Source organism: Nicotiana tabacum, chromosome 17 (assembly GCF_000715075.1).
Source record: "Nicotiana tabacum cultivar K326 chromosome 17, ASM71507v2, whole genome shotgun sequence".
Lineage (NCBI taxonomy): Eukaryota > Viridiplantae > Streptophyta > Magnoliopsida > Solanales > Solanaceae > Nicotiana > Nicotiana tabacum.
Window position 1 is genome coordinate 56101328 of NC_134096.1, and position 21185 is coordinate 56122512.

The 21185-nt window shown below is 39.1% G+C and overlaps 1 protein-coding gene across 1 annotated transcript; it reads right to left on the minus strand.

Moving 5' to 3' along the window:
- Window positions 1-446: 446 nt before the first annotated feature.
- LOC107801506 (thioredoxin-like protein AAED1, chloroplastic) lies at window positions 447-20251 on the minus strand. Its single transcript, XM_075234321.1, has 7 exons — window positions 19850-20251; window positions 5606-5652; window positions 5397-5511; window positions 1641-1685; window positions 1486-1545; window positions 1283-1378; window positions 447-751 (listed from the first exon to the last, which is right to left on the minus strand). Exons 1-7 carry the CDS (start codon window positions 20159-20161, stop codon window positions 632-634), a joined length of 795 nt encoding a protein of 264 aa, XP_075090422.1. The 5' UTR covers window positions 20162-20251; the 3' UTR covers window positions 447-631.
- Between the last annotated feature and the right edge of the window lie 934 nt (window positions 20252-21185).

The following is a 21185-nucleotide window of genomic DNA, read 5'->3' on the forward strand; positions in this document are numbered from 1 at the left end:
CATCCCCTACTACGTTGTCATGGCTTCCACATATGATTTTGCCCTTTGTAAATATCTATGCGTGTTCTGAAGCAGGGGTATATAAGGCAAAATCTGTTTTTTACCTCTATATATTAAGTTTTGAACCCCTTGACACATCCCAAAAGTGTAGAGCTTATTGGTCAAGGGGGTTCAAAAACTTTGAAAGGTCATAAGTTCAATTCCCACTAGCTACGATCTTTTTTTTCTTGAACCCCTTCGCGGAGATTCTGCCTCGGCCACTGTTCTAAAGATGTGGTGGATGTTACAACTTGGAAGCATTATGATGAACATTAGTGGTAATTTGGCTATAACATGTTGGGGCTACAGCTGCTAAGTCTTATCTTTGGCTAAAATAGAGCTAAAAGAGCTATTAGCAGTAGTATATATTATATATATGTGCCAATGTCCGCAAAATAAATATTAAATTTTACCAATTACGGCTCTTGTGATATTTCATTACCAGATTTATAATATACTTGCATACTTGTTGAAATTTGCTATATATAAGCTATTTACCTCTCACTCTCCTTCTCATATTTGGTTATAACATTTAGCAAATTTACAAGATAAACAAGGAGAAACTTAAATTCTATATGTATCCACTTCCCTTTTATACAACAGGAACTTTGCAGCAAACATGAAAGATATCTTCCATCGGAGCATGGTCACCTGTTCCTTCATCCTTCCATGCATACAACAATTGCTTCCCTTTGAAGAGAAACATCCCTCCCTGATTATGAATATACAAATGAATATTACTACCTTACACTAAGGCCTCTTCTAGAGCAATCATGATTATAGAAGCGTCAAATGGACTACATTTGGGCGGGTTAACATGGGCTAAAACAATATCATAACCCGCTCAATGTTTTCTTGTCAATTTGGATTAAACAATAAGTCATCCAACTCAAAATCATTTTTCATTATTTGTTTAATTACATAATCAAACTATATTTCCATGGGCTAAACTTGACACCCCTAATTATGAACAACAATGTAGCAGTAGAAAACAACAACAACAACTCAGTATAATCCCACTAGTGAGATCTGGGGAGGGTAGTGTGTATGCAGACCTTACCCCTACCCTGGGGTAGAGAGGCTGTTTCCAATAGACCCCCGGCATCCTTCCCTCCAAGAACTCTCCACCTTGCTCTTGGGGTGACTCGAACTCACAACCTCTTGGTTGGAAGTGGAGGGTGCTTACCATCAGAACAACTGACCTTGTCAATAAAATGTAGCAGTAGAAAGAAAAAGCTTAAACCTGCTGCAAGACGCCACTTCTGTCATCGGGGGTGGCTTCAATGGTGTAGTTCTTTGTAGCTTCTTGCAGTTCTTTGAGTCTGGAGAGCACTTTAGCCTGGCATGTTAAATAGTCAAGTAAAGCTAAAACTAGGTAAAGATCAAGTAATTACTGTATATATTGATCATCTTTATGAAGAGAAACTAGCTTCTTGAGATCATTACACTTGCTGGGTTGAAAAATGTGCGCCCAAAACCATAATACAAGCCTAGAACATCGTATGCCTGAGATACAAAATAAGTGTGAAAATTTTCAAAGAAAAAAAATACCAAAGGAAAATAAAGTACTTGCATAGTTGTGGAGATAAACAGATACTAACCCTGCGGTCTGGATCAGCATACAAGCAATCCAATGGAAATGGTAGCTGGCCACATGAATAATGAAGCTAAAAGAATCAGATCTCACGATCCTTAAAAGATATAATCAAGTTATTAACAGCATGATCAGTTGCCAGTTTAAATTAAGAACAATAACAGCTACTAAGGCTCAATCCCAAACTAGTTTAGATCGACTATATCCATCCTACACCCTTATATCCTTTTCATTTACCAGCACCGAACCTAATATAAGCATACCAACATGAATAAGCTTTACTTCCAACAACCACTATTACCTATGTGGAGTTTAAACTAGAGAAACTTCAGAAAACACTCTACCATCATGTACTTAGATGCCAAAATTAAAACTACTTCAACGGATTAACAATGCAGCTTATATTCTATGAATAAGGCTGAATATTTCATGCATAAGATGGATCAGGGCAGCCTGTGAGCATTGTAGAAGTTCAACATAAATGCATTCTCCAGATGCCACTTACAAGGGATACATGTCAACTGAGTCCAATCCGTATCTCTCTTTGCTTTTTCTCCATTACATAAGACTTTCCGTGATGTGTTATTTAACAAAGCATAATGCAATCAAATAGTGTACATGCTACATGAAGTCTAAAGTCAGTGTGTAACTAAACACAATTGTTTAGATATATATATCTCCGTCCTTATTTAACTCCTTCATAAGTAAATCAAGTGTCAAATCCAGAGCAGATTCCTCAACAAATCGTCAATATTTGATCACATTAACTTACTCCACATCAAGGACAAATGAGACAAAAAAAAGTCCGCATGCTTGTTATGGGTGCATCCGCGGCGGAGCTAGAAGTCCGGCTACGGGTTCGGCCGAACCCACTGGCTTATGCTCAAACAGTGTATCTATGTTAAAAAATTCATTAAATATGTACAAATATTAAATTGAGAACCCAGTTATTAGCATTTGAAGTCGTCGTTCTAAAATCCAGAACCTTGAAATCCTAGCTCCGATTCTAACCCACTTATTTGCTAAAACAAACATGGCATACAAATCAAGGATAAAGAAGGCAAAATCCCAAACTGCGAAATCAATTTTAGCCAGTAATCATCAATAGTTCCCAATCAATGACAAAACCAGGATTTCAAGTCCCTGGATTAATTTTTAACTCTTGCTCTTCCTATTTTTTTAAAGTTTCAATCACCAGAACTCTAACTTTAGTTCACGTTTTTCAGTGAGCATGCATTTTTCAACTTTTAACATATACATACCAAACCTCAATGTTAGTCCACATCTTTCATTGAGCACACGTGGGTCTTTACCTTCTTAGAGATAAAACCTTTATTCGCAATATTTCAATAAACCTTCAAAGCAAAGGAGTGAGCTCAAGGTGCTATTACCTTCAGAGATATTCAACTCTTAAAGGAAAAGAATGTAAAAAAAAGAGTTCTGAACCGAGTGCCCTTTACTGGATCAAGTTGCTGCAGTATTGGAACTCACTGAAAAAATAGACAAGAACGGGTTTTGTGGATGCTTTAGGAACCAAATTCCCCTGTTCCAGGTGTGTCAAATGAAGAAAAGATGATGAAGATGATTGGGACTGAACACATCCCCTTTATTCATTAGGGCTTAGGAACGATATTGGCAAACAATTGTTGACTATAGTTAAGCTGAGAAGAGCATTGCCAAATACTTTCAACCTTTCTACTAAATTTGTATATGGTTAGATGTCAGAAAGTAAAGTAACGGTTTTGATACTACATGCTGATTTCCTGCAACTCATTCAACAATATAAGCGGGGAATTCTGCGTAACAAGTGCAGCAAATGGAAAACTTGCACTTAGAAACCAAATTTTTAACAGTCCAACACTCAATGTTATTAGCAAAAGGGCAGCCCGGTACACTAAGCTCCCGCTATGTGCGGGGAAGGGCCGGACCACAAGGGTCTATTGTACGCAGCCTTACCCTGCATTTCTGCAAGAGGTTGTTTCCACGGCTTGAACCCGTGACCTCCTGGTCACATGACACCAACTTTACCAGCTACGCCAAGGCTCCCCTTCAATGTTATTAGCAAAAGTTCTTTAAATAACTTACTTAAATCACAATAATGAGCTAACCTAGCTTGCTATATTAACATGGGAAAAACGGAAGAGAAAGGGGAGAACTACACAACTAAAAAGGGAAGAAGATAGCAATATGGGGATGATTAGCGTTAAAGTCCAACGAATCAAACCAGAGGTCAACAAAGTTGATAGCATTGTGTGTTTGATTTGGTGTGCTCCATGCTTAGAGATAATTACATTTTATTCAAACTGGAAAGGTTAAAATAATATGTGCACCTTTTCCAAGAAATTTTAGCTAAATCTAATTATAGTTAAAGCCATCTGGTTAGGTCAAGTACAACTGCAGTATCAACAGGATCAATGCAGGTCCAAGCTTAGGATTACGGTAAATCTAGACTTATAGCAACCCAACTCTCGTTCCACTGGTCAAAACCCCAATTAATCCTTAAAATGGGGAAACTTTGATCCAAAAAGAATTGAATCTTAATTTAAAGTTAGTTTCTGAAAACTGACATGTTACTCCCACTGAATCCCAAATTGTTTATGCTGAAAACAACTTTCTTTATTTTTTCTGAAGAGCTCCAAAGCTAATATTGTATCTGAAAGGTAACATCTTTTGTTCTCAAATCACCACAGCACGGGGTACCAGACTTGCACCCTTATTTTAAAGGGTTCCACTGGAATGATTAATCACATAATACTTAAATGATGTTTATTAACAGACACATCGTCAAAGATAAAATCATCACCTTCAATGATTATTTTTTCTTTTTTGAATAGGAACTCCAGATTGTTGGTCCACTTAATGTATGCTCAAATGATAATACCACTGTAAATGACATGGTAACATGGAATGTCACCTTATCTTTTACCTAAAGGCTTCACTAATAGTTGAGGAAAGATAACAAGAGCACATGTAAATCTGTATGCAAAATTAAAATCAAGTGAAAAAGAACTTGCAAATCTGAGGAGTGGACTATGTATACGAAGGTTCTAACAAAAACCAAATTCCCACCAACAAAGATACTAACTATGTCTAAATATTAGGTAAATCAAATTTCGTCCAAATCCAAATAGAGGCCGATCAGACAAACAGTTAAAATATTTCTACCAAGGACACATAGTTACCAATGAGCACAAACTTTTAGTTTTAGCTAAGGTCGGTCAAGATTTAAGGCAAGTCCTACACTATATTCTTGCAGAAACCACATTTTGACATTTAGTGAATCCATTATGGTGGCGTTTGTCTGTGGACTTGACTTCCAAATAAAGAGATTTACGCTTGCAAGTTGGCATTTCTTTGTCAAAAACTGAGATGAAAATTTGAATTTGAACTGGTTTTTTCAAGTTGAAGTTGTGGTCTGATTCTGAAGATGTATTCCAAGTGACATTTTTCAAATATTCAACTTACGCTCACGTGTCTTCAACTTTCACAAACCTTTTTTCTTTTGATAAATAACTTCAACTTCCATAAATATTTTCAACTTCAACTTCATTTTTTCCGATTTCAACTTCAAATATATGTCAAGGGGCTCTAAGTTTGCTTCACCAAGTGCGTCAGAAGTTTGATATGACAGAAAGTGCAATTCAAAGTAAGAGCTCAACTAGCTTATTTGAAAGAAATACAAATAATATGCCACAGAACTAAATCATTGGCAAATTTTTGAAATAAACAACGGAATGCAACATTAGTGGTGAAGTTGACATACCCTTTCAGCAAGAATACGAGCTTTGCTAGGAGCACCGATACCGACAGCAATTAGCTTTACACCAGCAGATTCAAATCTTTCCCTTGACTCTTTGAGTGCTTTAGCAAGTTCCCAACTAATAATGCATATTAAGCAAGGATATGAAAAGAACAATTGTAGATAATATACCAAAATATTGTCTTGAAAAAGCAAAGAGCATCATGATTTACCAGCATGGACAGCCAAAATGCCTCAAGAGTGCAACAACAGCTACTCCCTGGGGGATCAAACAAAACCAAGAACAAAAATCTTAACTTGGCCATAACAAATGCAACTATGGAACAAAAAACGTCACTCAGCCAATTGACCATGCATTTAAAGAAAAAATTTCAGTGTAGAACAATCCTTGAATACTTAAAAGCATAGGCGTGTCAAGACCCAAAATCTCGCCTTAGGCGTCATGATGGCACCTAGTCTCTAAGACTAGGTAAGCCGATTACTTACAACAGTTGAGCCAGTTTAACAATGATATTTTAAAGCAGAGTTTAATATAAATATCGAAATAAATGTGAAACAAGCCTACGCGGCAATAATCACAACAGCCTCCCAAGACTAGGTAATACAGAATACATGTGCATGATCAATGAATGTCAAGTTTCATACTCCTGAACCGATGTAAACGGCATGCTATGGTGTATGCTTGTGCGAGTGTATTATTATAGTCCAAGCCAACAAGTAGTATCAAAGATATCGAGTAGCTCACCAAAAGCAACACAACAAGTCACGTAAGGTGCATAATACACACAAGGAAAATCACACCATCACACGAATATCATCTACATTGTGCCCCCAGGACGTCACATATCATCCCTGACATAGCCACCCTTGTCTCCCTGTATTGACAATATCCTAATGGCCACCTGTATCGCTCCGCCCAGATATGTAACATAATAGACACCCGCATTACTCTGCCTAAACATTAACACAATAGTCACCGGTATCACTCCGCCCAGACAATATATCAATAGCCACCCGTACCACTCCGCACGATCAACAACAGTGAGATGCCACCTTTATGCTCCGCATAACAACAATCAATCCACAGAGCAAATCCACATGTGCTAACATCACAACAACACGACATATCAACTCGTACCACAAGTGCACATAGGCCACAACCTTTCCAAAGATCCAACACCAATATCACCACAACACATAACCCACGGCTCAAACACGATGTGTACAAAATCTCAATAGCAACAAAATGAACGGGGAAAATAACTCAACAATGAACAATACACCATTAAACAATCACTTCAACTAAACCAGGTTAATGACTTTTCAATAACTTCAACTTCAATTAATTGCTTAAGAATAAACTCAATAATGAAGGTATTTCCATGAAATGGCAACTTCGAATTCTAGTGTATGACATAAGTTAACAATGAAAGAGATGGCATGAACTAGCAACTACGTCTAAATATATGAGAATAACTTGACAACGAAGTGATATCGTTTAATAGCAACTTCACATAAGAATAATTCAACAATGAAAGAGGTAACGTGAAGATAACAAGGTAACAACTTCAAGTAAAGCATATAAGAGTAAACTTGACAAATAAAAGATAGAATATGTGCTAACAACCTCAAATAAAGCATATAAGAATAAATTTGATAATGGAATATAGAACATGAAATGACAAATTCAATGAAAAGCATATAAGAAGCCGAAGAGTCTAATCCAGTTAATGCCACATATAAGGTCGTGTACACACTCGTCACCTCACGTACATATTTTCACATAATCCAAATAGTGCAATTAAGCTCAATCATACGGGGTAGTTCCCTCACACAAAGTTAGGCAAGATACTTACCTCAAAAAAACTAAATCAATACACTAAAAGACCTCGTGTGAAACAACCTCCGAACGGTTCAAATCTAGCCAAAATAACTTAGGGCAGCCCGGTGCACTAAGCTCCCGCTATGCGCGGGATCCGGGGAAGGGCCGGACTACAAGGGTCTATCGTACGAAACCTTACCATGCATTCATAAATAAAAGTCATAGGAAACAATTTCGAATAATAAAGCTTCGATCTTTAATGAAAACCAAAAGTCAACCCAAAAAATCAACCCCGGGCCCGCACCTCAAAACCCGACAAAACTCACAAAATCCAAACATCCATTCCGATATGAGTCTAACCATACCAAAATCATCCAATTCCGACCTCAAATCGGCCTTCAAATCATCTTTTTATATTTTCGAAAGATTTTACAAAAATTCCCGATTTCTCCAATTCAAATCACTTATTAAATGATAAAAACAAAGATGGAATCATGAAATATAATCAAATCCAAGTTAAAAGTACTTACCCCAATCCAAATGGTGAAAATCCCCTCCAAACTCGCCCAAAACCGAGCTCTACAACTCCAGATGTGATAAAAACAACCAAACCCTCGATATATATGAAGTTGCTCAGGTATTTTCACATTTGCGGACAAAAAAGTTGTAACGACCCAACCGGTCGTTTTGACTGTTAGAATCTCGCTCCCCTAAATAAGACTCCCCGTATGTGCTTTTACTAATTTATGACATGCGGAGATGGTTGGTTCGGGATTTGGAAGTGTTCGAGTTGAAATCGGAGCACTTGGTTCCTTAGTTGGCTTTAAAAATGGCGAGTTTGACTTTGGTCAACATTTTTAGAAAACGACCTCGGAATCGGGATTTCACGGTTCTAATAGGTTCGTATGATGAATTTGGACTTGGGTGTATGATCGGATCGGGTTTTGGATGACCCGGGAGTGTTTCAGCGCCTATTGTAGAAAGTTGGCATTTTGGAAGAATTTCATAAACTTGGGTTGAAGTGCATTTCAATGTTATCGATGTCCTTTTGGGATTTCGAGTCTGGGAATAGCTCCGTATGGTGATTATGGTCTTAGTAGCGCGTCCGGATGTTAATTTGGAGGTCCGTAAGTAATTTCGAAGTCATTTGGAGGTCCGTAAGTAAAGGTTTTTAAGAAGTTTGACCGGGAGTGGACTTTTTGATATAGAGATCGGATTCCGATTCCGAAAGTTGGAGTAGGTCCGTAATGTCAATTATGACTTGTGTGCAAAATTCGAGGTCAATCGGATTTGATTTGATAGGTTTCAGCGTCGAATGTAGAAGTTTGAAGTTCTAAAATTCATAAAGCTTGAATTGGGGTGCGATTCATGGTTTTGATGTTGTTTGATGTAATTTGAGGCCTCGAGCAGGTTCATGTTATGTATTGGGACTGGTTGGTACGATTGGACGGGGTCCCGGGGGCCTCGGGTGTGATTCGGGGTGGTTCCAGACCAAGTTTGGGTGTTTTGATGCTGCTGGTTGCTGGTTCAGGTGTTGTTCTTCGCGTTCGCGAGGAGCCTCTCGCGTTCGCGAACAAGGATTTTGCTGCTGGGACTTTGTCGCGAAGAGGCTCTCGCGAACGAAGGAATTTCTGTTGTCCGTCGTCTCACTTCGGAAGCTTACATCTCTCAATTTATAACGAATCTAGAGGTGATACAAAAATGAAAGTTGTAGCCCTTGGTGTCTAGTTTTCAGAAAGGTAAACCATTTATCATTTGGAGTTGTGTACAAAGAGTTATGGTGGATACACTAAAGACTATTCGGGAAGAGTTTAGAAATCTCTACTGCACAGGGCCGACTTTGGAAGCTTATATCTCGCAATTTATAATGAATTGGAAGATGATCAACATATGAAAGTTATAGCCCTTGATGTCTAGTTTCCAGAAAGTCAAATCATTTGTGATTTGGAGTTTTGTACAAAACGTTATGACCATTATACTAGAGGCTGTCTGACAAGAGTTTGAAAATGGCTTTTGAGAATTTTGTTCATCGCTAACGCGATGGGGGGCTCGCGAATGCGAAGAAGGGTCGCCTGGGCAGTGTATAAGTTTGCAATAACGGGTTTGGCTCATTTCATCTCATTTCCTTCATGGGAGCCGACCTAGGAGCGATTTTGGAGCTCCATCTTCATCATTTATGTCAAGGTAAGTGATTCCTACCTAGAAATTGGTATTTTTGGATTTTGACCACGAAATTGGACATGGAATTGGATGGAAATTATATATTTGAGTTCTTGAGATTATTTGTAACGTTTTCCTGCGAAAAATTTCCGGAATCCGGGCACCTAGGCCCGGGGTGAATTTTAAGAATATTACCATTTTGGGTTGGGTAATTAATTTAATAGCACAATTTCGAATTATTGAGCATGTATTAATTATTTTTCATAACATTTGGTTAGTTTCAGAATTTTCGGCATTGAATTGAGACTTTAACGCGACGTTGTGATCGAGAAATGAGCTTTGAGACAAGGTTAGTCTCTTGTCTAACCTTAAAAGAGGGGTATAAGAGGGAATTTACCTCATAGGTGATTTAAATTAATAATTGTTGTTAATTATAGGGGCAACGTACGCACAAAGTGACGAGAGTCCGTGCGTAGCTACTAATATTGCTAAAGTCCGGGTAGTTTAGGACTCAAATCATGAATTACTTGTGATAATTGCCTCTTTTAATTGCTTAAATTACTGGAATTATATTGTAAATTGTTTGAGGAAATAGTAAAAGATCGAAACTTCATATACTCGAATTTTGTGTAAATTATTGAATTGTTAATAAAGATTGAACATCCTACGTGTTAATATTATAATAACTTCTCATTCCGGAAGTTCATAAGAAAACGTGCTCCTTTCTTGTGGAGCGTGCCGAACGCCTCGGCAGTATAGATGCATCTATGGATCGCGTCGCACGTCCCTCGGCAGTGTACACGACACTCTGGATCGGGCCGTACGACCTCGGTAGAAATCATGCCTAATAATAATAATTACACGATACCTTGATATTTTATTGAATCTTGTGAAGCTAATTGATAAATTGGAAATTATTGGAATCGAAAGAGTTAATTATTTCTGCTGGTTAAAGAAAATCATTGTTATTCCTATAAATCATGTTGATTTAACTCTCTCTATTTTAATATTATTGACCCTTAGTGAGTGTCAAAGTCGATCTCTCGTCACTATTTCTTCGAGGTTAGGCTTGATACTTACTGGGTACACGTTGTTTTTCGTACTCATGCTACACTTGCTGCACATTTTTATTGTGCAGGTACAGATATGTATAGCGGCCTTGTGGGCGCAGAGGTGTGGTTAAAATGCGGGGACTTAGGTGAGCTGCATTCTATATTACGATCCGCGGCCAACAGAGTCTCCTTCAGAGTTATTTACATTTTTCCTGTCTAATTTGTATTCTGGACAGATGTTGTATTTTATTTCAACTCCCTAGTAAATGCTCATGCACTTATGACACCGGGTTTGGGGAGTGGTTATGGGTTGTTTAGAAATTTAGTTGCTAAAATATTTATTACTTACTCTATGAGTTCTATCTTTACTATTTAATTGAACAAATTTTTATTTCAAAAATACTAAAATAGGTAATTAAATTAATTAATTATGGTTGGCTTGCCTGACAGCGGTGTTAGGCGTCATCACGACCTTTAATGGATTTTGGGTCGTGACAACATGGTATCAGAGTACTAGGTTCACTTAGGTCTCACGAGTCATGAGCAAGTCTAGTAGATTCTTGCGGATCGGTACGGAGACGCCTGTATTTATCTTCGAAAGGCTACAGGGCTGTTAAGAGCACTTCCTTTTCTTGAGTCATCATCGTGCGATTTAATTCCTTAGAGGCTTATGCCTTCGTTTCCTTCCTATTCAATCTTATGCGACGTGAAACGCTTGTCACAAATTGGGAATCGAGGAACTTTAATGGTACTACAGATGTGGTGCAGGATGTTTCTCCCTGCGTATTTGATTGGGCTATTGTCGTCGCCTTGCGGAAGGTCGCTCTGTCGTTTCAGCTCAGTATCAGTATTACTTAAGGTTTTGAGATTGGGCATTGATTGTTATGGCGACTCGTGCATTGATGTCGCACAGTGTTGTGTAATGGTAGGATGTTTGTCTATGTGTCGGGGCAATGAATGACTTGAAAGGAGGTTTTACTCAGTACATGATTCAGAGAGTTAATATTTTATTTCTTACAGAGGAAAGGCAATCGGACTACGAATACTCAGGTTTCGATGGGGTAACAAGACTTGGTATTTTCGAGCGTGGTGGAATTTCCATCTGTGATGTGATGACGTTGGAATGTGTTAAGTTCGCCGGTCTTGTGGTCTTTTCAATTCACCTTTGGGACAGAGTATTGTGAAATGATGCCGGGAAAGCGGCTGTTACAGATCGCGGTGTGCAGTGGTTCAGGATCGAAGCGGTGTTCCTAGTATTGATGGCTCGATAAAGAGGATCCTCGGAAATGTTTAAAGTTGGTGGCGATCTATTGATTCAAGTGCTACAAAGATAGATATTGATTTAAGGCAACAACTAGGCAGCGAAGGATGAGGAAGGACACGTGGGAGGTGTCTCGCGGTGGTTAAACTTCTAGAAGGCCGAGTATGAGAAACAAGAGTCGAGCAGTTGCTTAAAGGAGGGTTTGACCAAAGTTGGAGAGTGGCATACGGGTTCTGTGGTAGGATAGCCACACGCCTTGGGGGAAATTAGAGTGATTTGGGATTCATGGTGGACAGTGACTAGGTCTACGGGCTTAATTGGAATATTGGCTGCTATATTGAGGAAGATTGGGTGTGACAGAAAGGAGTTGCTTAAAATGAAGTAGGATACAACATGACTTTGGATTGGAATGTATTGTCGCACCTTTAGTTAATGTCCATGAGGAGTGAACGGACTTGTACAGCTGGTGAACGAGCACGGGCTCAGGATGGTTTATTGGTTTCGTGGTAATTGTACTCGATGCAACGTGGTTGGAGGATGTCGGCATAGAATTTCCACAGGTGGGATATCTCCCGTGAGCAGGCTAGCGGTTGCGTGGTGCTGACGAAGCTTCTACGAAGAATTTTACTGGCTATCCGGTAAGAGGTCGAGCATGTAAATGTGGCTAGTGGTTCAGAGTGTTCATGAAATGGTTAACAGGAAGATTTCGAGGAATTTGGCGAGTCGATTGTGCGAGGTCATGTCAATGAAGAAGAAGGAATCTTGGTAGGTTCCAGGATTATGAAATTGTAGCTTCGAGCTAAGTGGGAGAGCCCCACCGTCTACGATTGGATTGCATGGTTGTGTACTTGTGAGGTTTCTGGTTATCGGAATATTGGTGGGTTATTACGACTAAGGAAAAAGAACATCAGTGATGATTTGAGCCAAGGATTTGAGGAACGTGTGCTACAATTAACCTTATCGATTCATGTTCAGGCTTTGGAAAGACTCAGGATTTATGCTTCGTGTAGATGTGGTGTACAAAGAAGGTGATTCAGCCGGGTGCTTTTTTGAGAGGGCGTTCACGTGCTAGTAGAGCCTTGGAGTTGATCATATTTGGGAACAAGTCAGAGGATTCAAAAAAAAAATGTGTGGTGCTTAAAGATTTCGAGTCCGTGGCATGGTTAAGGATCGAGTTCTGCAGTGGATTGCGAACGGGACTTGGAGTACTCTATGATATTATCGGGTAAGCGGTACAATATTGGAGGAAAGGAAGAAATGCCTTCGGATTTGCGGGATGTTCTGCATAATGTGTATACCAGTCTGATATGATATCGTGCGCCGGAGAAAGATATGAGGTGATTCATGGGTATTGAGATGATGTAGTCTCGCGATTCGGGTCACTCGGGATGAGTGCAGATTGAGTTCGATATGTTGTGAATGGAGCTAACGTTATTTCTAAGGCATATCAAGGGTAAATTTAAAGAAGTTGGGTCGGTTGTAATGGCTGAATCAGCGTTATTGTGGCAATGGTCGGTTCATTCGGTGTGTGAAGATATAACATGTGATTTGTGGTTATACGTGCAAGCTTGACAGCCACCAATAACTAATTGATTTGGGAGGTAGTTGATTCAAATGGCTTTGTTGGGTAAATGGATTCTGGAAGAGTTATGACGATTTAGATCGCGGTTTGAGGTTGTGTTTTTCTACGATTTGGGAATTCGGTTGCGTGTTGCGCTAGTCCTTCTGAAATGATGCTAAGTGGAAGGTTTCTAGCCAGTGAAGTGTTTAATTCTACTAGTAGTTCAAGGGTTATGGTGAATACGTGTATTATCGCGTAGCGGCATGATAAGTGCGATGAGAGGTATGGAATTGGAAGTTGAGGATCAAGGTTATATTTTGGTATCGACAAGAGTATCACAAGCTCAGAGGAGCGGGGGAGGATTTTAGATGTCCAGTGTATGGTGGCACTATTGACGGGCAGTCGGAGGATGGTATATGTTGTGTTAGTAGTGTTGGGGTATTGGAATGTTAATGCCTGGCTAGTTATGTAGAAATAGCATGGTTGATGCCCATTGATGTTCAGATTTGGCGGCCTGCTGCGGAAGGTTGTGGGAGTGTATTCCATGGGGAAATTTGTATAAGTGTGATATGTTGGTCACTTGAGTACTAAAGATTTAAAAACCAAGTATGGAGATTTTTGGGTACAATTGTTGATGTGAGAGTTTGTTCCGGATTGGGACAACTGCTCGTGTGTGCTGTAAATAGGGCCATTGTGAATCCTTGAAAGGTTATTAGCCCAATATGGTATTATCATAATCGGTTTGAGGTCCGTAGGTGGGACTAATGTGAATGTGTGCTCTGCGTAAGGTCGGATATATTCATTCGTCATAATATTCCTTACTAAGGAGTCGTCGGGCATTGGATGTTATTTCCGCCGTCAGTTATTCCGTGTAGTCTCTATTGTGCCATGTGGGTTGTGAGGCGGTTTGATTATTCGCACTCGTATTGAGATCCCGTATAGTTTGCGGTGTTATATGAGCAGGATGGCTCTCGAGATGCAGTTCATTTATTACACCTTAGTCGTGCTTGGGTTTTGTAGCGTATGGCGCTATCTGATGGTATTGTGCATTCGGTGTACTTGTGGTTGACATTCGGGTATTTCGTAGGTATAAGCGTTTTTGGCTTGATGGGTACTTCCCTATTTATTGTCATGTGTGGATCGGATGGCACGTCGCCACGGGTATGTTGGTTGGATTGGGTGGCACGCCGCAACGGTATCATGTGTGGATCGAGTTGTATGCCGCAACAGTGTGATGTTGAGTACAGATCCCCAATATCTACTCTTGTGTGTTTTGTTTCTCATTTTCTGAGGAAGGTTCATAACATCTTTTCGGTTGTTTCAATAGCTACGTGGGGTGAGTAGTTCTTTCCAGAGTGCGTTCCCTTATGTATCACATTCGAGTTTGTAGCTTGTTGGCACATTGTGGCATTATATGAGACTTTTGGCAGTGTCTGAGGTGGCTTATTGCCTGAGCAACTTGTACTGGGTGAGACGCGATTATTGGACCTGAGATCAGTGCGATCGGATTTATGTGAGGCATAGTTGAGAGCAAATATTGTTATTTGGTTCATAATGAGGTAATGGTTCTTGTCAGAAGGAGAAACTCAATGATTTGTTGACTCGGCAGTTGGTTATGAATTTCTACACATTTCTTCCATCGTGGAAGCATTGCAAGAGTTGGAACAGGACTTATATATGTCATAAGGTGTTGTTGGCATCAGATTCGTGGAATTTCGGCTATTGTAATCGGAGGATGTTATTATAGTCATGTGAATTATGCGGTGCATGGTCTAAATTCAACAAAGGTATGCAATCCTGTTTTGGTGCATCGTTTAGTGATTGATACGGTGTTCGTATGTTGGAAACAGGACTGGTGGAGAATTCTGAATGTTAGAATTGGGTTCTAAGGCTTATTTGCCTAAATAAAGGGGAGTATCTTTAGATTGGCTCGAGCTAATGTGCTCAACTGAGTAGTGGTAGCACGGGTAGGTGCCCGAGGTGTTAAACAGTGATTTTGGACAATTCCGGAGCAGTTCTTAGCACATTCGAGGACGAACGTATATTTACGTGGGAGAGAATGTAACGACCCAACCGGTCGTTTTGACTATTAGAATCTCGTTCCCCTAATTAAGACCCCCGTATGTGCTTTTACTAATTTATGACTTGCGGAGATGGTTGGTTCGGGATTTGGAAGTGTTCGAGTTGAAATCGAAGCACTTGGTTCCTTAGTTGGCTTTAAAAAGGACGAGTTTGACTTCGGTCAACATTTTTAGAAAACAACCTCGGAATCGGGATTTGACGGTTCTAATAGGCTCGTATGATGAATTTGGACTTGGGTGTATTATCGGATCGGGTTTTGGATGACCCGGGAACGTTTCGGCGCCTACTGTGGAAAGTTGGCATTTTGGAAGAATTTCATAAATTTGAGTTGAAGTGCATTTCAATGTTATCGATGTCCTTTTGGGATTCCGAGTCTAGGAATAGCTCCGTATGGTGATTATGGTCTTAGTAGCGCGTTCGGATGTTAATTTGGAGGTCCGTAGGTAATTTTGGAGTCATTTGGCGAAAGTTAGAAATTTAAAGGTTTTTAAGAAGTTTAACCGGGAGTGGACTTTTTGATATCGGGATCGGATTCCAATTCCGATTCCGAAACTTGGAGTAGGTCCGTAATGTCAATTATGACTTGTGTGTAAAATTCGAGGTCAATCGAATTTGATTTGATAGGTTTCGGCGTCGAATGTAGAAGTTTGAAGTTCTAAAGTTCATAAAGCTTGAATTTGGGTGCGATTCGTGGTTATGATGTGATTTGAGGCCTCGAGCAGGTTCATGTTATGTATTGGGACTGGTTGGTACGATTGGACGGGGTCTCGGGGGCCTCGGGTGTGATTCGGGGTGGTTTCAGACCAAGTTTGGGTGTTTAATGCTGCTGGTTGCTGGTTCTGGTGTTGTTCTTCGCATTCGCGAAGAAGGATTTTGCAGCTGGGACTTTGTTCTTCGCATTCGCGAAGAGGCTCTCGCGTTCGCTAAGAAGGAATTTCTGTTGTCCGTCGTCTGACTTCGGAAGCTTACATCTCTCAATTTATAATGAATCGAGAGGTGATCCAAAAATGAAAGTTGTAGCCCTTGGTGTCTAGTTTTCAGAAAGGTAAGCCATTTGTCATTTGGAGTTGTGTACAAAAAGGTTATGGTGGATACACTACACACTATCCGGGAAGAGTTTGTCTCTACTGCACATGGCTGACGTTGGAAGTTTATATCTCGCAATCTACAATGAATTGGAAGAGGATCAACATATGAAAGTTATAGCCCTTGATGTCTAGTTTGCAGAAAGTCAAACCATTTGTGATTTTGAGTTTTGTACAAAAAGTTATGACCATTATACTGGAGGATGTCTCAAAAGAGTTTGAAAAATGACTTTTGAGAATTTTGTTCTCGCGAACACGATGGGGGGCTCGTGAACGCGAAGAAGGATCACCTGGGCAGTGTATAAGTTTGCAAAAACGGGTTTGGCTCATTTCATCTCATTTTCTTCATGGGAAGCGACCTAGGAGCGATTTTGGAGCTCCATCTTCATCATCTATGTCAAGGTAAATGATTCCTACCTATTGCAAGTTAAATACTTGGTTTATATACGAATTTAGGCATGAAAATTCATGGAAATTAGTAGAAATTTGGGGTTTTGAAGAAAAACCTAGAAATTGATATTTTAGATTTTGACCACAAAATTGGACATGGAATTGGATGAAAATTATATATTTGAGTTCTTGAGATTATGGGTAACGTTTTCCTCCGAACAATTTCCGGAATCCGGGCACGTGGGCCCAGGGTGAATTTTAAGAATATTACCATTTTGGGTTGGGTAATTAATTTAATAGCCCAATTTCGAATTATTAAGCATGTATTAATTATTTTTCATAACATTTGGTTAGTTTTGGAATTTTCGGCATTAAATTGAGACTTTAACGCGACGTTGTGATCGGGAAGTGAGCTTTGAGACAAGGTAAGTCTCTTGTCTAACCTTGTAAGAGGGAATTTACCCCATAGGTGATTTAAATTAATAATTGTTGCTAATTGTGGGGGCTACGTACGCACGAAGTGACGAAAGTCTGTGCGTAGCTACTAATATTGCTAAAGTACGGATAGTTTAGGACTCAAATCATGAATTACTTGGGATAATTGCCTCTTTTAATTGCTTAAATTACTGGAATTATATTGTAAATTGTTTGAGAAATAGTAATAGATCGAACCTTCGTATACTCGAATTTTGTGTAAATTATTGAATTGTTAATAAAGATTGAACATCATACGTGTTAATATTATAATAACTTCTCATTCCGGAGGTTCATAAGAAAATGCCCTCCTTTCTTATAGTGCGGGCCGAACGCCTCGGCAGTATAGATGCATCTATGGATCGCGTCGCACGTCCCTCGGCAGTGTACACGACACTCTGGATCGGGTCGTACGACCTCGGTAGAAATCGTACCTAATAATAATAATTACACGATACCTTAATATTTTATTGCAGCTTGTGAAGCTAATTGATAAATTGGAAATTATTGGAATCGAAAGAGTTGATTATTTCAGCTGGTTAAAGAAAATTATTGTTATTCCTATAAATCATGTTGATTTAACTATCTCTATTTTAATATTATTGACCCTTAGTTAGTGTCAAAGTTGACCTCTCGTCACTACTTCTTCGTGGCTAGGCTTGATACTTACTGGGTACACGTTGTTTTTCGTACTCATGCTACACTTGCTGCACATTTTTATTGTGCAGGTACAGATATGTCTAGCGGCCTTGTGGGCGCAGAGGTGTGGTTAAAATGTGGGGACTTAGGTGAGTTGCATTTTATATTACGATCCGCAGCCAACAGAGTATCCTTCAGAGTTATTTACATTTTTCTTGTCTAATTTGTATTCTGGACAGATGCTGTATTTTATTTTAACTCCCTAGTAAATGCTCATGCACTTGTGACACCGGGTTTTGGGAGTGGTTATGGGTTGTTTAGAAATTTAGTTGCTAAAATATCTATCACTTACTTTATGAGTTTTATCTTTAATATTTAATTGAACAAATTTTTATTTCAAAAATACTAAAATAGGTAATTAAGTTAATTAATTATGGTTGGCTTGCGTGACATCGGTGTTAGGCGTCATCACGACCTTTAATGGATTTTGGGTCGTGACAGAAGCGCACCTGCGATGATAGCCTACCAGACCCATAATCTGCATTTGCGCAAAGGAAGTCGCATCTGCGACACCGCAGAAGCGTAAAAATATCCGCAGAAGTAGACAATCACCCTGAGCCACAAGCACGCATCCGCGAACAACAATGCGCAGATGCGTCCTCATACCTGCGTTCACCTACCCGCAGAGATGGAAAGCCTGACCATGCAAGAACTCGCAGAAGTGGCAAAAATCACGCAGAAGGGGATCCGCATTTGTGCTCCAAAATGTACAAATGCGAAACACTAGAACTAGTCCTCCTCAACAATATGGAAATGACTCGAAACTCATCTGAAATACACCCGAGGCCCCCAGTACCCCGTCCAATTATACCAACCAATCCCAAAACATAACTCGGACCTACTCGAGACCTCAAATCACAGCAAACAACATTGAAACTACGAATGGCACCCCAATTCAAGCCTAATGAAACTAATGAACTTTCAACTTCTAAAAGTCATGCTGAAACATATCAAACCAACCAGGAACGACGTCAAATTTTGCATGCAAGTCCCAAATGACACAACGGACCTATACTAACTCCCGAAACCACAATCCGAGCCCGATAACAATAAAGTCAACTCCCGGTCAAACCTCTCAACCTTCCAAATTTTCAATTTTTTAATTTTCGCCAAAAAGTATCAAATCAACCTACGGACCTCCAAATACAAATCCGGACGCACGCCTAAGTCCAAAATCCATATACGAAATTATTGGAATCATCAAAACACCATTCCGGAGTCGTCTACACAAAAGTCAAAATTCCGATCAACTATCGTTCTACCAATCAATCCCGAATACCTCGAAAATCGAAATTGACTATACACGCAAGTCCTAATACATAATATGAAGCTTCTCAATACCTTAAACTACCGAACGGAATGCTAAAGTTCAAAACGACTAGCCAGGTCGTTACAAGGCGAATCTGTGATTTAAATTCAATGAATTCAACCTTTTAAGATTCTTGTCACCGAAAGCATTGCAGTTTTTAACTTTTGGGTTCAATTTTTCATATTAATTGAATATTCAGTTGAACCCATCATTTCCAAGCTCCATCAGCCCCTTTCAATATATATATATTGAGTTTAAGTTCTATGCACTAACGGAGTAAATAGTATTTATAAGGTATTAGTTATATGTAATTGTGATAACTGAGATGTTTAGACCAGCTTGCGCACCCCTCAATTTATTCACGCACAACAAGCTACAACCCACAAGTACAGGTGCTAAACTAACTAGTTTTGTAAGAACAATTTTCTTTGGCACTCTACAATTATATAGCCATTTCAGGAATTCAGACACCTTAAGAACCCAAAATCTTGGAAAATTTTCAAGCCCCCACCCCCACCCCCCACCCCCAAAAAAAAGATCGTCAAATAAGAAGGCAAATACCTCATTTTGATCCCAAAGGTCCTCAAACTTGACGGACTCACCAGTGGCAGTGAAGATTGTAACATCAGCGAGGACATCACCAATATTCTGGGGGAAAGCAGTGGTGGAAGAAGCATGAGTCACCAACGAAATTCGTTTTGGTTTAGTGGGTCTAATTGGAGAAAAGACAGATGCAGTGGCAGTGAAAGAAGTAGCAGAGGGTGATAAGGAAGCTGGAAAAGGGTCAAGAAACTTGAAAGAGGTGGGAGTCAAGAAAGAAAGTGAAGGGAATTTTGCAAGTGTTAGGCTCTGCAGAGAAGTCATGGTTGCCATTTTTTGTCTTCACTTCCACTCGATTGGAATTCGCGTGCAGTACTATAAAAATGACGAGAGATGATTTTGTGTGGACTTGGCAGCTTCTAGTTAGGCAAGGATTTCTAACTAGACAAAAATACGACCGTCCATTTCCTTTTCAGTGGCCTAGCAAAATTTTAAGTTGACGGGTGTAAAACAAGTTTGAGCCCGTTACATGCTAAGTTTCCGTAATTATAACAGTCTTTCTTTCTGTTAATCTTTGTAAGGTAAACTATATTATTTCATCAGTAGTAACAAATTTAGGCAGAAGAACTAAAAAAAAATATTAGTTTTGCTTGTCGCATTGTCACACTTCTGCTATTTTTGACTTAGCATGTTTTAGTTTTTACAAGAGCACCTCTTAGAATGTGACTCGGACGCCTTTGAACTTGGGCTAGGTACACAACAGTAACAGTTTTAGACCAAAAAATTACACAACATATCCCCCGACGGAACTGGTCTTGGCAGAATATCTTCGTTTTTATGGTCTTAGTGAAAAGTTCCCATTTTGTTTTTACTTAAACACATATTTAAAACTTAAAATTCTTATTTGGTGGTGAAAAATAGAAGGTTAATAATCCATTATTATTAAAATCATTTGAATATTAATAATTTATGCTTATATTTTAATTCAAACGCCGATTTAATTAGTGATTTACTTTTAAAAAAACTCAAAACTTTGTTGTTGGACTTTAGAAAGTGTTGAAGATAAAGTGAGTCTTTTTAATTTGGTTTTATTTGACTAAATTGGTGATTGAGAATTGTTTCGGTTAGTATTTGAAAGCCTTGTTTCAAATTTGTGATCATTTGGAGCAGTTTTTGGGTGAGTTTGATAGAAATTAAAATTGTATATTCGAAGAACACTTTATTAAACAATAAAAAAAATTATGTGAATTGGGTAGACTTAATGAATAACTTAACAGATAGGTAGAATAAATATAGCATAAACTTTACCAATTCAATAGAGAAATCCCTAAATAGAAAAATCATGCCAATCTAGTAG

Bases quoted from the DNA above. Each gene is read 5' to 3' on its own strand.
- LOC107801506 (XM_075234321.1), bottom strand. From the start codon at position 20,161: ATGGCAACCATGACTTCTCTGCAGAGCCTAACACTTGCAAAATTCCCT. The intron at 5,653-19,849 runs GTATTTGCCTTC...TTGATCCCCCAG, and splicing joins ACCTTTGGGATCAAAATGAG to GGAGTAGCTGTTGTTGCACT. The intron at 5,512-5,605 runs GTAAATCATGAT...ATGCATTATTAG, and splicing joins CATTTTGGCTGTCCATGCTG to TTGGGAACTTGCTAAAGCAC.